The sequence below is a fragment of the Achroia grisella genome, unplaced genomic scaffold, assembly GCF_030625045.1.
Source record: "Achroia grisella isolate CSIRO2021 unplaced genomic scaffold, CSIRO_AGI_Agris_v1 utg848, whole genome shotgun sequence".
NCBI lineage: Eukaryota > Metazoa > Arthropoda > Insecta > Lepidoptera > Pyralidae > Achroia > Achroia grisella.
The window spans coordinates 1080412-1095695 of record NW_026713041.1 but is presented as its reverse complement, the minus strand read 5'-3'; the positions used below and the strand labels follow the sequence as shown (position 1 = coordinate 1095695).

At 35.3% G+C, this 15284-nt stretch overlaps 1 protein-coding gene across 1 annotated transcript in view; it reads right to left on the bottom strand.

Moving 5' to 3' along the window:
* The window catches only part of LOC131852361 (dynein axonemal heavy chain 10), an 83630-nt gene that overhangs the window by 52474 nt on the left and 15872 nt on the right, over positions 1-15284 (bottom strand). The window contains exons 24-43 of the mRNA XM_059203031.1: positions 14289-14458; positions 13292-13479; positions 12539-12700; positions 11780-11980; positions 11264-11555; positions 10626-10784; positions 9744-9980; positions 8584-8837; positions 8095-8243; positions 7589-7698; positions 6958-7136; positions 5984-6179; positions 5415-5512; positions 4793-4928; positions 4242-4328; positions 3440-3582; positions 2612-2790; positions 1694-1876; positions 1243-1368; positions 78-331 (exon numbers count right to left, since the gene is read on the bottom strand). Coding sequence (XP_059059014.1) covers positions 78-331; positions 1243-1368; positions 1694-1876; positions 2612-2790; positions 3440-3582; positions 4242-4328; positions 4793-4928; positions 5415-5512; positions 5984-6179; positions 6958-7136; positions 7589-7698; positions 8095-8243; positions 8584-8837; positions 9744-9980; positions 10626-10784; positions 11264-11555; positions 11780-11980; positions 12539-12700; positions 13292-13479; positions 14289-14458 — 3503 coding nt within the window. The remainder of the gene's footprint in view (positions 1-77; positions 332-1242; positions 1369-1693; positions 1877-2611; positions 2791-3439; positions 3583-4241; positions 4329-4792; positions 4929-5414; positions 5513-5983; positions 6180-6957; positions 7137-7588; positions 7699-8094; positions 8244-8583; positions 8838-9743; positions 9981-10625; positions 10785-11263; positions 11556-11779; positions 11981-12538; positions 12701-13291; positions 13480-14288; positions 14459-15284) is intronic.

The window sequence follows — 15284 nt, the reverse complement described above, 5'->3', positions numbered from 1 at the left end:
TTGTCCTGAGATATTATTACATCTAATTTAAATCGAAATTCGGTGTTGTAATCCATTGTAACGTTGATATAAATTACCGTAAACCGTTTGAGCTTCATGAGCAGCGCGCTCCTGATGCACTGCAGCTGCGTGGATATGACCGAGAGTACGGAGATGTCAATCCGGTTGAACTCGTCGAAACATCCCCAGGCGCCGCACTGGCACAGCCCTGCCAGGATCTGGCCGACAGCGCGGAAGTCCATACCCTCGCCGCAGTTCGTCACCACGCACAACAGACCGAGTGCTTTGGCCAGATCTTTTGTTGTCTCCGTCTTGCCGGTGCCGGCTGGACCTATATTAATTTCAGAGTCATCATCATCAGCCTAATTAATAATAATTAAAGCATATACGAAATTTAAAGTTTTATTTGATACTAAAATAACATTATAGCAACCCGCTGCATGTGTCTGCATCCTATATTTAAAACACATCAATTCCTAATCGTTTTGTAATTTGACATGCAGTAAATGCTTGGAATGGAGAAGGCCATAAGAACAAAAATATGTAAATTCAGTAACTGAAAATCATAAGTGTAAATTTATATCAAATATAATTTCAGTGGTGTAATAAAAATACACTGAGGGATAAACAAATTAGCATATAAAGTATAATAGTTTACAACAGTTCCAGTTAAATAAAGCTACAAAACCCCCATGACTGCATGTGGCGTAAAGTAACGAGATAAACAGACAAACTTTTGATTATATTTTCCCATCATGGTGCAATAGTTTATTACTATGATCATACCTTGCAAAAATAACAAGTATTATAAATTAGCCGACGTGTGAACCTATTTAAAAACAATACTATTTAACCGAAGCGTAGACGAAGACCATATCATCGTAATTATACCAATGGCCTAGAATTAGTAACTGTCATCTAAAGACATGAATTAGGTGTTACATATGAATGGAAGGCCGACAAAGAGATGGATAGGCTGTGTGAAAGATAATATGGTAAGAAAGGGAGTGAATAACGAGATGACTGCGAACAGGGAGGAGTGGAAGAAAAAACATATTACGCTAACCCCAAATAAATGGGATAAGGAAGAAGAAGATGATCTAAAGACATGAATAATATGGGGACCACTGAACAGCTCAATGAATGAATGAAATGAATGAGAATCAATGAATGAATGACGAGTTGTCGCTGTTGAGGTGTAATGGTTCTTATATTGAAATGATAATAATGTTACAATGTTACCGGCAGGCGCGCCGCCCAGCTGCATTGTGAGAGCTTGAGTGATGGTGAGATAAATGCGGTCAGTCAGCGGAGTGATCACCAGACGACCGTTCAGACCCATGTACTCGTATCCGTACTCGAACACACCTGAACGGAGATACATATGTATAAGTTAATCTACGTATATTGTAGTATATTTTTAAATAAATGATTATAAATCTATCACAGAGGGCTACTCAGTTGTTAATAACAGTGACATTGAATAATTTTAAGAATAAACGGATACCATAAAACAATTATTCTTTTCTAGTATTTGATATTAGACGGTTAGCGCAGGCGGATGCAACTTTCTGTTATCACTTATTTAATAAATTCTAAAGTATAGACATTAAAATGTGACGTCACGCAACTTATTACATTCCTTGCCAGGTAATATCGTCAAGCCCTTAACATTTAACTAAGTATCTCTAACCGGTGCACTGACGGATCCAGAGGTTGTCATCCCGCTTAAGCCAGTAGAATCGCAGCTGGCTCTCCCACTCGAACTCCGCGGCCTCAGTCACGTTGTCGCGTACAAATCCCTCGATAATGTCGCGCGCGTGCACGTCGATCGTCGTGATTGTTCGGAACTTCAGCCGGTCGTTCGAAGTCAAATCTAGGGATTATCCTATTGGTAAGTACTTAGGGCTCGTCATTTTAAAAAGTAGCAAATGCAAAGTATGTATCATGACTGAAAATTAGTGCCGGGATTACAATGTTGCCAGTGGTGGAAGTGGTGAAGATACCGGGCCCTAGACAACTATTATCGTTGTCGAGTATTCATCTGTAGTAGTACTAATTGAGAGGCTACATTTATTCCATTCTTAAAACACTATAATATTAATAATATTTCTCCGATGATTAGGTTTCATTTATCGCATAATATATTTGTTTCGTCATTAAGTTAGATTCGTATTATAAACCAATTTACAACTTTGTAATATGTCTTCAAGAAAATCAAGAAAAAGTGATGGCCTGCCTAATTAATATTAAAGTTACATATATTATTATAAGCTAAAACAAATGAAAATATATTTAATGTCAATTGCAGGCGAAACCCGAAGAATATAGGTATTGAAGTTACTGTATTCCACCGGGACTGTTTAAAAGAGGTCTAGGACTTTTTTCTTTTACGCCGCGGCACGGCTTCGCTTGGGTGCTAATGACTTTGCGAATTATGTGTAATATAAATTAATTAACAGCGAATAATGCCTATATTTGGAATTATGTACCTCACCAAACCCGATTTTTCAAACCAGTTATATAATTTTTGAGTTTATTTATAAAATTATAATCCTTGTATTAAGTTTTAGAGATAACGAAATAAACACGAGTATATATAAGCACACACCTTGTCTGACCTTGACCACAAGCCCGTCGAGCTGCTCGTTCTGTTGTTGTAGATGCTCCTTCATAGCGCGCTTGTTACCCTTGCGTATGCGTACAAACGTTTCTTCCGTTTCCGCCGTCCACCAAACACCATTAGCGGCTAAGCACACCATACCTTGGTACTCCAAGATCCACTCCGTTCTATAACAGTAACAATTATATTGATAACTTGAACAAATTACACAGCGCCAACTCGTCCTAAGCTAAGCAGAATTTGGGCTACGAATGTCAGTCTGTAACAGTAATAAAACTAATTATGACTAAGCACTATCTAGTGCCAAGTTAATTGTGTTACGTATACTACTACAATTGCTATAGATACTAAAATATTTTTGTTCTTCTGCAAATAGATAAAAACTACACAAAAATCATACTCATGAAAACAAATATTTGTATTGCGAGGAATTGAACTCGCGATCAGCGGAAGTAAGGGAGAATTCTAAAACGCTAGACAACCGAGGCAGTCAGTGAACTGCTATTTATTGGAGACTGCACATATTTTTTTGTTTATGTTAGCTATATCTTCGATATTTTATCACTTTTTTCAATTGAAAATGAAATGTCGATTAACGTCAATATGATTAAATTCATATTCGTTAAGCAATTTAATACATGATTACCACAGACTAACATAATACATAATAAAGACTAACATATTACATAATAATACTAAAGTATTACTAAACAAAATTAGACCAAATTGAATCCAGAATCTCAGTCATGTACACCGCATAGAGTAAATCATATATTCAAATGCACGAAACGATTAAAATAAATTAAAATTATTCACCTGGGTACTCTCCAATTCTTTCCATAATAGAAAATGGCTTTCTTTGTTATAAACTTGTTTGTGCTTCGCATTTCTATAAGGACCAAGTTCATCCAGTCCTCGACTCGCCCCTCTGTGTACACCACGTGTCGAAAGTCCATTATCTACAATCAGTAGAAAAATCATAGGAATTAACAACCACAACTAAAGTATCAGTCATGTTATATACTTTTACTAGATATGGTCACCGCTTTCTCTGACAGTTTAATATTAAACGCAGCCACCCCGCGATCTAATTAGCGGCATTGCATCAATTATGAGTAAATTCATAGGAGAGAATAGTCACAAGTAAATTACTGGGTATGTTATTTATTTATACCGTCATACTTTACTAGATGTGCCCCTAGGTGTTATTGGCAGTCTAATTTTAAAGGCAATTTTAGTGACAGCTGTGTTGTGTTCCAACGCATCACATCAGCTATATAGATAAGAATTTTTAGTTACCGAATTTATTATTTAGTTACTGTGGTCTCTAACTTTTCGTTTTGACCGGAAAAAAGTTTTCGACCTAATTTTGCGGCCAAAGGGAAATGGTAGGAATTTCTTTTTTTAAATCTGCCGGTAACTTTATATACATAGTTTGATTATACAATACAATTAAACAAATAATAACAACAATTAGAATAGGAATTACAGTGCGGTCATAATACGTGACGTATTTCTCGTTGAGGAGATAGGTCTTAAATCTGTAGAGCGCGGGTGACCAGCGATTGCACGGCTACATTGTTTATCATTGACAAATACTATTACGTGATATTGTTACCTCTCCTTCGGCGGATATCATTTTGGTGGCCACTGGTCGGTTGGTGTGATCCACGTATAAATCTAAAGCCCTTATGTTATCGAACATCTGAAACGTTTCATAATAATACACTCTTTATTGTGTATAGAGAAGAAATACAGTAAGTAGAAAAGTAACAAAAGGCGGTCTTATCGCTTTAAGCAATTTCTTAGTCAATCTATAACAGTGGACTTATGTACATAGTATAGAAAGGTGGCACACAAGATTCTATATTTGCTAAACGAATAAATACATTATACATAATAAAGGTAATCAAATTAAATTAAACTAAATAATTTATTTGCAAAATACAGTGCTTCAAGGTTTTACAGAATACAGTGCTTATTGGTATTAAACCTGCAAACAGTCGTGCAAATATTTATATTATTACTAAGTTAGTTAAGTTAGTAATTCTTAAGTTACTTCCTTACGTATGCATTCGCGCTACACTTTCAAAATATTTTATTTTTTTACAGTGAAATGAAGTATTGGTTTTTATGAATACGAGGGTAAAAGTTTCTTTGGTATTTTACTTTTATCATATGTTCCTGTACGCAACTGCACTCACTGCTACCTAGGATGGACAAGAGTTCATCTGTCGATATGAAGAAGAATCGAGGGAATATGCGACGTTTCGAGTCCAAGTAATCATTCAGTGACTTTTGACATCTGAAATATATATTAGAATATATTAAATATAGATCCGATAAGTACAAAAAGTTTACACGACTTAAAAACCGAACCATTTTTCGTGGCTTTAATATAAATATAAATTGAACTTTAGCGATAGGTACAGGTTACTTTCTGCAAAAATAAAACTTAAAGAGGCTCAAATTACAGATGAATGTGTGTATGGGGAACCAATAATTTCTCAAGTAGTCCCAATATAACAGCAATATTAAGTGGTTATTGCAGATAAAGTCGAGGACGAATCAGGAAGTATCTAAAAAAATGGAGTAGATATATTTTATTTATAGGAACATGAAATATATACTTGTACCGTCACTGATAACAGAAATGAGAAATAGCTTGTTGGCTATAACGTATAGAAAATTGTAAATTAGTAATTCAATGAACTATCAATGGTATGTATTACGTTAATGTTCTGATTATTAAACATATTCAATAATATTTATAGTTATAAAAATGTCTTACTTTTGGAGTCCCAACCCCAAATTGATGAATTCCTCAAGTCTACCACTAATTGTACAGCAATCAACTACGTTCAGTCGCTTAGCTGTATCCAACATAATCTACAGAAAAACGGAGATAAATTTAGTTAAACCACGAAAGATAAAAAGGTATTTATCATATTTATTTATTTTCAAATTAATCCGAGAGAAAGATGTGGGCAAATGAAGTATTGCGTTCACCACCACGGCGACAATAATACTGACTACCCTATCTGAGACAATAATAATAATAATATCTAAGGACAATTCACACAGCGCCATCTATTTCCAAGCTAAGCAAAGCTTGTATTATTACAACTAATATAAATACAAATATACATTTTTTATAAATACATAGAAAACACCTAGACTATCCAAATCATTGTATCGTGCGAGGAATAGATCTCCGCAATCATCATCAATTATCATCATCGAAGGTAGTGTGCTAAATCGTTAAACCACAGTGGCCGTTAAAAGTTGGAAAGTTATAATATTCTTCTATATATTAATAACGTTAGAGTAAGAGTAAGTGCTTAGAATGAACTGACGAACCTTTCTAAAAACTTTATCGATATTATCGAACTTCTTCGCCTCATCGGGCAACTGTACACGTATATCGCCACCCACAAAGATACCCTCCAGATACAACCACTTGCGCTGCGTCGCCATCCATTCCTCGATCACTTCCGATATTAGCGAGAGCCGCCGCTCCCAAGTCTGCACCACCGATAGGAACGGCCCGATAAATCTGAATTATGTCAAAAGGAAGACATTCAAATAAATTAGTCTTAACGGCGAGAACATCCTGAGCCATTAATTTTTGTAAGCGGATTAAGACTTCCAAGTGATACGACTAGGTTCTTCAAAAATTTCACCGTTCAGTTTCATCCTAATTTATTGTTTGATTGATGTATATTTAGAAGTAAAATTTAAGACTTTTATATCTCTTAATTAGCTTTATATATAATATTTATAAATACAAGAAATATTATATATAAAGCGGACTTTAATATAAAGAAAGTAAACTCCAAAACCACTGCATGGCGTTGGGAAGACCACTACAACAATACCTATAGAAATAAGAAAATATATATTAAAATACTATATGTATTTCCAAAAAATATATATTATAACATAATTTATAGTATATAGGAGTGGGGAAGGCGATTGTTAGTAATGTGGACTGATGATCCCATTGTTTAGAATGTACTATGTCAGGTAGATCTCCACAGGGTTCCCTTTGGAAACTATGATAAATTTCTAATAAATTTGTCACTGCTATCTGACTTGACCTCATGTCGATCATAACTAGCGCAGACTCAATTAGCGCAGACGGGTTCACCATTCCATTATCACCCATTAAAATATATATATAGGAAACACCAAGACCAATATAAACTCATGAAAACCTATTTATTGTACATGGAATCGAACCCGCGATCATCGAAAACAAAGTGGTATGCTAAACAGCTAGATCACCAAGGCCGTCAATTTATTAATGTATATATATGTGAGGCTGCACTGACTGCGAGGCCGCCATGCTCTGCAGTGACATGGCGTCGTCGTCGAGTTTGACGATGACCTCGTCGCAAGGGTTGAGGGTGTAGCCGCGGTCCTCGCCACGGCTGAAGTGGCGCGTCACGCTGAACGAGATCGAAGCCCACGTCTCCTGTACGTCGCGGACGCCGCGCTCGATTGCCAGTTCCTATCAACACATAGATGTCGCTATTATTACTAATGCTATCTATGCATGCGACAGAGACTACAACATGCAATGGTGCAGTTCGCCTTTGATGATGATAAGGTCATGTGATGGAGGATAATGACAAATAAATTTTTCAAAAAAGATTTACACTTACAATTTGCGACTTTGCACGTATGGTATGGCAGTTCACATTATCAAAATACTTATTTATTCTTAAGATATACAATAAAGTTCGAAATTTTAGTATACTAGAGTTAATATGCGTTGATAGATATCACAAGATAAAATCGATCTACAACCTGAGAGTAAAAGTTCAGTAGTACAAAATTTTCTCATTATTGACATGCAACTGGAGCCATTATACAGTACATATAGTACTCTGCCATAGTGCTGTTCATATCTTATCTAACCCCTTGGTAATCTCAGAGCCATAAAGAAAATTTGTGACTTACTTTAATAGCGTGATTTACGATTTCCTCAGCAACGTCTTGATACTTGTGTAACTCCATAGCGAACATATTCTCCAATGTAAACCGATCCGGTGACATGTCGAAATCCTGATCTGTTCGAAGTACATTTACATTTTTAATAGCAAATAAGCTGACAGTCAATTTGATAATAAGTGGGAACCGTCGTTAAAATTCATGAAGATCGTATGGACATCACGTATCATGTGACGCCCCTAGTACCCGTTATGTTTACCATTCCAGAGGGCTGAGATACCTCCGCACCTTGTAATTTCGCTGCTATACTTCACCCTCCACCCAAAAGGCAACTTACAAAGAAGTTTCTTTACGGCTGTGTAAAATGGAGCAAACAAATATACACACACATATTACTGGTAAAATATTTGAGAGGCACAAGAGTAATCACGTATTATTAATAATAAGTTTTGTGACATTCCCTAAAAATTTTCCAAACCGTGAAATCGACAAAAAAAATAAATAACTAGACTCACTGGTCTTTGCCATCAACTCCTTCCAATGCCTTTCGCGCATGGCTTCATTCTTCAGCGACACCATCAACGGCACAACCCCTTTGAATTGCTTCATCTTTATATCCAATGTCAGACCGGTGGACGTTAAACGGACCGCTTTTGGCAATTTTCTAAAGAGAATTAAGATAAATTAGATAACTGATTAGTTTTTGATTGAGAAATAAGGATAAATAAGGGATAACGTTTTTGCTTTTGATCCTCTCGATACAACTATAGAAGCATTCAGGTGTACAGTTTAATTATGAATAAGTTTCGACAAATACTACAAATATAATATATAGTATTTGTATGTTGCATATAATACTAACAAACTCTGTGTAATTTGAAGGAAGCATAAAGAACTTACGTTTAAATAAGACATGGACTAACTAACGCCTTCAAAAAGTTAGCGAAGTGAAAGCGAAGTTAATTGGCTTAGGTGTTTGTAGTATAAATAGCAATAAATCACACCTGTACTCTTTGAAGAATTGCTCGATACCGTCAACTAGGGCTTGTGGGTTCAGATTGACCCATAGCGTTTTTGCCCATAGTTCTCTAGCATTCTTCTGAGCCTTATATATCTTGTAGATTTGATCCATTGCGAGAAAGTCGTTCTTCGCACGATTAAAGTTTGAGAAATCTGCCAGCGGGTTGTCAAATAGTTGTTCTGCTGATTGCAGCGTTCGCTTCCGGGATTCGAGCTCGTCGAAGTATTTTCCAAACTCCTATTCAAACAGTATTGATTAGTAATAAAAATCGTACAGTGCCACTGTACGATTTTTATTACTAACGTACATTTCCATTCCTATTTCTTAATTACCTACTTAAAAAAATTTACTGAGATTGCGTATTTACAAATAAAGTCATTTAAGAATACATAATTGAGATTGTCGTTATTAGGGCCATGAAATAAAATAAATAATTCTTCAAGTCTATGGTGAATAGATATCTTCTGGGTAAACGCGTTACATCCTAGGTTTAACCATCGTTTCCCACCAGATGGGGTAAGACCAAGCGCAAACCTAAATTAATCATAATAATAGGAAAAAAGATTATTATTTATTACACAAACATCATGTGTAGTAATGAAGGTAGAATTGAGTAGAATTTCAACAAAAATGTGGTCATATCGATTATTCACTTTATTTATCTAACGCGCTAAATTTATTTGTAGATATTTATTATAGCTCTACATAGCACACTGTTTTCTACCTTTCTACCGTTTTTCTATATTTGCAGGCAGGCTTTAAAAGTGCATTATTATGCGTACCTAACGCATAATAATGCACTTCTAAAGCGAGTGGTTTATATGAACAACGTTTGCAGATCCTTACTGCGTACGCCGAATGTAGAAACGACTGACAGCTGACATTTTAGCACTTTTTTGAAATACCTTATAGTGTAAAACTCAACCTAATTGCTACTATATTACCATTGTTTTATTCAATATAGTGTAGCGAAATATACTAAATTACTTAAACAAATTCTTCTTTCATCGTATACTCTTGACAGACTAGTTGTGGCCTTCAAGATGGTATCAGTGGATTATCTTCTTTCTTTTTCCTTGGTGATAAAGCTCCTCAAAATTTGTCATCATCCATATAAATAAATATGAAAGCAGAATTACTAACCTCCATTAAGAGAAGTCCCTTGTCCATATCGTCACCCACAATAGCAGGGCCTTCAAGATCGAACTTCTCGATGAATTCGTCGAGTTCCTTCAAGAAGTTTGCAATTTCTACTACATTCAGCTTGGAGAACTTCTCCTTGGTTTGTTCGAGTGTATTGCCACGGAAAAGTGATGTCTGGTACAGACTGCCCCAGGAGGATTCAAGGCCTTTGGCGAACTGGAGGTCTTCATCTGACACCTAGTGGTTAACGACATATATTGTAGAGATTTAGAACTGTCAGATTAAAGATTGACAAAGGGGTACCTACACAACGTGTAAACAGAAGCATGTAGCTATGAAGGAAATCCAGATTTTAGAGTTTAATTTAATAAATCGCACTACAGGCGAGTTTACTAAAGAACTTCCGGAATTGGCATATATAAAATCAATTATAATCGACGAATAAACAATATAGTAAACTTGGCACACATCACAAACTATAATATGTATCGACTAATTTATTAATATAATTTCAATAAATTAAAACACGTTACAATTTAAAGTGTCGATTTAACTTTAGTTCGTTAATAATTAATTTTAGGTTTGTTTAAAGTTACAGGGAATATATTTATGCAGCACGGCTGGATTCACAATATTTTCTTATTGTGCGTCTGAAATTAATTTAATGATCGATGTTGAATATTCACGATAATTACAGATTGTTCTATGTTGGATTTTGAAATTTATTAAAATAAAGAGATAAACGTTTTATTTACATCTTCAGGACACACAATAGAAAATAAACATATAACAAAAGCTGTAATAATATGTAATGAATAAATTTACGGACTGTTTATTTTCGTCATTATTTATTTGTATATCTAGACACAGAATAGAACTCACGTCGATACCGTGCTGCCGAAGCATATGGAACGTCTCCTGCATACCGCGATATTTCACCTCAGCGGTGATGGTCATAGCTTGGACCTGGGTAATGGTTGCCATCACCAGCTTGAAGTCCTCCAGCCCTTTGATGTTCATGTTCATTGTCATACGCAGGCTCTGTTGAATAATGGAATTACCTTAAAATTTGAAGAAATGTTACTGTCTTTAGACTTTTTTTTTCTTCAGCTGATTACCTCAAGTGACCTTATATATATTAAGTATATATGGTAAACAGGAAAATCTAAGAGGAAATCTCTGTCCTTACATAGGTTTAGTACTTTGTATGTGACAGTGTTATAATGACGAGATACACAAAGAGGTAACTCGTACTGTCCCGTTTTATTTTCCGCTTAGTTCTGTTCTTTTACGGATACTATTCTAATAGTCAATTTAAGTAGAGATAAAATGTGGATTACAAGTTTACAACCCAAATAGTGTAGAAATTACATATTCTGTACTATAAAAATGCCTCGAGAGCCACGCTCTTATCGGTGGAGGTACTTGTAGTATTTTCCACCATTCACTTTAAAATTTGATACGACATGACACGACAGTCGTGTGGTGTCGAATTATTATACTCTTATAAGATTCCTTACCTCAATTTGATTTTTTAAGTCGTACATATTCATCCTAGTTTTTGAGGAAACACAATTTCCCAATATGTTTTTCCATTCCTGTGCGTGATCTTGCACTTGTCGTATGATGGTACGCAGGTTGACTCTGATCGCACCCACGTCTACAAACTTCACGTGAGAGTCCAGCTCAGTGATGATATCCTCGAAGAAGAAGAACTTCTCATCGTACTTGTGGATCTGATCGTGTTTCTGTATGTACTTCTCACATGATAAGTTCTTATCGAACGCCCACAGGTGTTGGTATTTATGCCATCTAGAATATTATCTCTCATTAATTGCATTGTCACCGGGACCGAAATCGAGTGTATAGAGATGAGCATTGTGTTTAGAGATGTGTGACACGTTGATATTATTAACGGTTATAATAGTCTAGAATTGACACGGGTTGAAAAACTTTCAAACTGTATACACTTCTTTCTTTGGTGTCACCAGATTGTAGTAATATTTATAAAATAATTGTATAACTAATGAACTAACTTCTGTATATAAGTGTTGATGTCCTGCGTGAGACGATATATGGTGTCTTGTATGAGAAGCGTGAGATCGTTGACAGCGACCACTCGAAGTACGTCCTCAAAGAACGAGAACACATAGAATTCGTTGCCAGTTGCCTCTGCGATGCGCTGCGGTGGACACGGCAAGCAACTCTTCTTCATCCAACGCGGGAAAGTTGTTAGTCTGTGAGTTATTTATTTTTATTACTTAATTTTAGTTATATGGAGCGTTTACATAGTTATAATGTATTTTACAATTAAATAAACTAAATAGAAAACGCCAATAACAGATACTAATAATGATGCTTCGATGTGAACTTATAGAGTTATAGTGAGTGCCATTAAATAAAACTAAATTACGGTTCCTTAAATAAAAAAAAATTAACATACTTTTTAAATCCATCGTGGCCATACGACTGTCACGGTAGGTGAGATTGTGAAATGAACGCATCACTTGACATGTTCATAATTCGAGACCATCAATCTCTCGAAATAATTTCCTTCCAATTGATTGATTTTTCCTTCACGTTCACTCAGGATATATTATTATGTATACTAACACATCTTTCTATCAGGTAGATCCATCGTTAGTGATCGGATTTAAAGCCATTCCAGTTACGTAACAAAAAATAATCCCACGGCCCGCTTGGTAGCCAGCCTATACACATTGTTCTCTCACTATACCTAGTCTCACCGATGTTTTTTCAGTCATAGTTAAAGCGGATTCTATAAGCCAACATACCTGTTGAGGAAGTGTTTGATGTTATACTGAAGTATGTTGCAGCACTCGGCCGCGGTGGGACGCATCGTGATGTCGGGCGGAACCAACACCGCGTCTACTTGGAACAAGGCCGTCTTCTCGCTTAGCATTCGCTGGAACTGCTCTAGGTTTTCTATCGTCAGTCTATACGAAGAAATTGATTTTTTACCACAAGTTTTTTCGAACTATTCTAAATCTGTTGGCCTGGCCTTTACAGTTTCGCCGAACGCTAGGTGGCAAGTACAGAAGGAACTCCAAACTCGCGCAAGGGCAACTCCAAACTTATGGAACGGCTGAACGCTATCTCCTGCCTGACAGACACACTGTAGTCTGAAGGCACCGCTAGGGGTTCGAATCTGGGCTCAGGCCAACGTAATTTCGATCCTCGTTTAAATTGGACTGAAGATCGGTTGGAGGAGATTTTTTCACGAGTTACTTAAAAAGATCCTGTTTTGTAGGTAAAGTAGTTAATAAGAAATTAAACAGTGTAAAAGAAAATAAATTTCATATTCTATTAACATTTATATTTTAGACTTTGATTATACAGAAATATTTGGTAACTCCAAATCGAAAACAATGATGTAATGATGCAGATTATTGTTCAACGATTAGTGTTATAAAAAAATGATTTACTATATGGTTCCGAAATAAGAACAGTAACTTCATTCTTTTGAGAACTGTTAGTGATTGTCAAACTTCGGTATGAAAGCTAGTAATAACCTTAATTAAATTTACCTAACTAGACACTTGAATATCTTCTTCTCCCAGTATGTATAGTACGAGGTCATGACGTGGGACTGTCCGGTGCTGGAGCCCAGGATTAAGTACTCGAGTTTCATCAATATCGGACCGATGCGTTCGTATATTCGAGACAGGGTTGCGACGCGCTCCAGCCTCTCGTTTTCCACTTCTACGAAATATGTCTGTCGAATGTTTTTTTTAAACGATTTATATATAATTATCCCGCTAATTTATGTATGTACATTTTTTTTTAATAATTTCAAATATTAATAACTGACAACTAAATTAATTGCATTGTAACAATAACTATTCCAATATTTATTTTTGTAAAATGGAATACAGTTTTTTTTATACAATAGTATCTACCTATATAGAAAATAATAGTAAACTCATTTCAACGAGTTGTCGTCTGCGTGCCTATCTCAATCTTAGATGTATATACAACCAGGGAGCTTACTTCGTAACTTGTATTCTGGTTTGAAAGTAAGAGACACGGCAGTAAAATTATAGAGTACGGAGGCATGACACCTTAGTCCTCTGAAATAGCAGCGTTAAGTAGTAAGTATAAATTCATTTTGTCGCTGATTGTTCATTTCTATAGGGGATCGTTAGCACTTTTAACACCATGGTCTATCAGCTTATGAAATCAAATGAAATCAAAATATCTTTACACATGTACGTCTAATACATACCTTCTAACATTAACATTAACACTTCAAAATTTACCATCAGTACGTAGTTCTGTTGAACTAAGAAGAACTTACAAAAAACTTAGCTGCTATATAATTATTAACGAGTACTAATGTGCTGCACTAGCATCCGAGTTTTGCTAATACCGATTACCATCGGCACGTACAGTATTCCATTACCACCAATTAAAAATCCGCTTACCAGCATAGAGGTTATATACTTATTTTCAGTATTGTAATAAGTCGTGCTAGTTAGTCAATGACTGATAAACTTTATGAAATAGAAAATAACAAAATTATACCTTGCAAGGGTAAAGCCACGTATCGTCAGGGTGGCCAGTCTCAGGGTCTGCGTAATCCTGCGGCCGGACCAAGGGGAATAGATCGAACTGCTCCAACTGATCAATCAAGAATTGAATTTCTTTTTCCACCATTTTTAGTTGTTGGTACACCGCTTGTAGAGAATTTTCGCCTACAGATAATAATATCGTTTAGAAATGATTTTTTATTAGACATTTAAAGTTATTTACATGTGAGTCTTATATTATTGAATTAAATATATCATTGAAGAATTAAGTAAAATGTTCGGAAGAAATCGATCTAAGATCCAATTTTTTAATAGAGATTCAACTATTATTGATATTCTATGGCTATTTATTCATATATCGGCATAATCTGCATCGTTTGTCCGGTTACCTAGTATTAATATAAACATATATATTAATAATAGCTGACCCGGCAAACATTGTTTTGCCATATAAATTATTTCTAGATAAGACCACCCTTTTCACATAGGGGTATAAACAATAGCAAAATTTACATAAAAAAGGCAGTCGTTGTTTATTGTTCGTTGATTTATATTATTTTCATTCACTTAGCTAACGACCTTTTTGTATTGCTGCTGATCACACACTGACACAAAATTGTCACATTAATCTTAAATCGAAGTATGTATTGTCTATATTTATAAAACTGTAAATGAGTGTGATTGGTATCAAATAAAGGATTTATCTATCTATTTTAACATATTAGATATTGCTAATATTATAAACGTGAAAGTTTGGGAGTATGCATATATGGATGGATATTTCTTACTATTTCACATAATAACTACTTAACGGAGTTAGATAAAACATTACAGTATTATAGCTTATATATCAGAATAATATATAGGCTACATATAACATGCGGACGAAACCGCAAGCACAGCTAGTATATAAAAAAAAAGGAATTTACACACAGTAGAAGTGAAACTTCAACGGACAAGTCTTTTCTCTCAAGACGCGAAAGCAGACTAG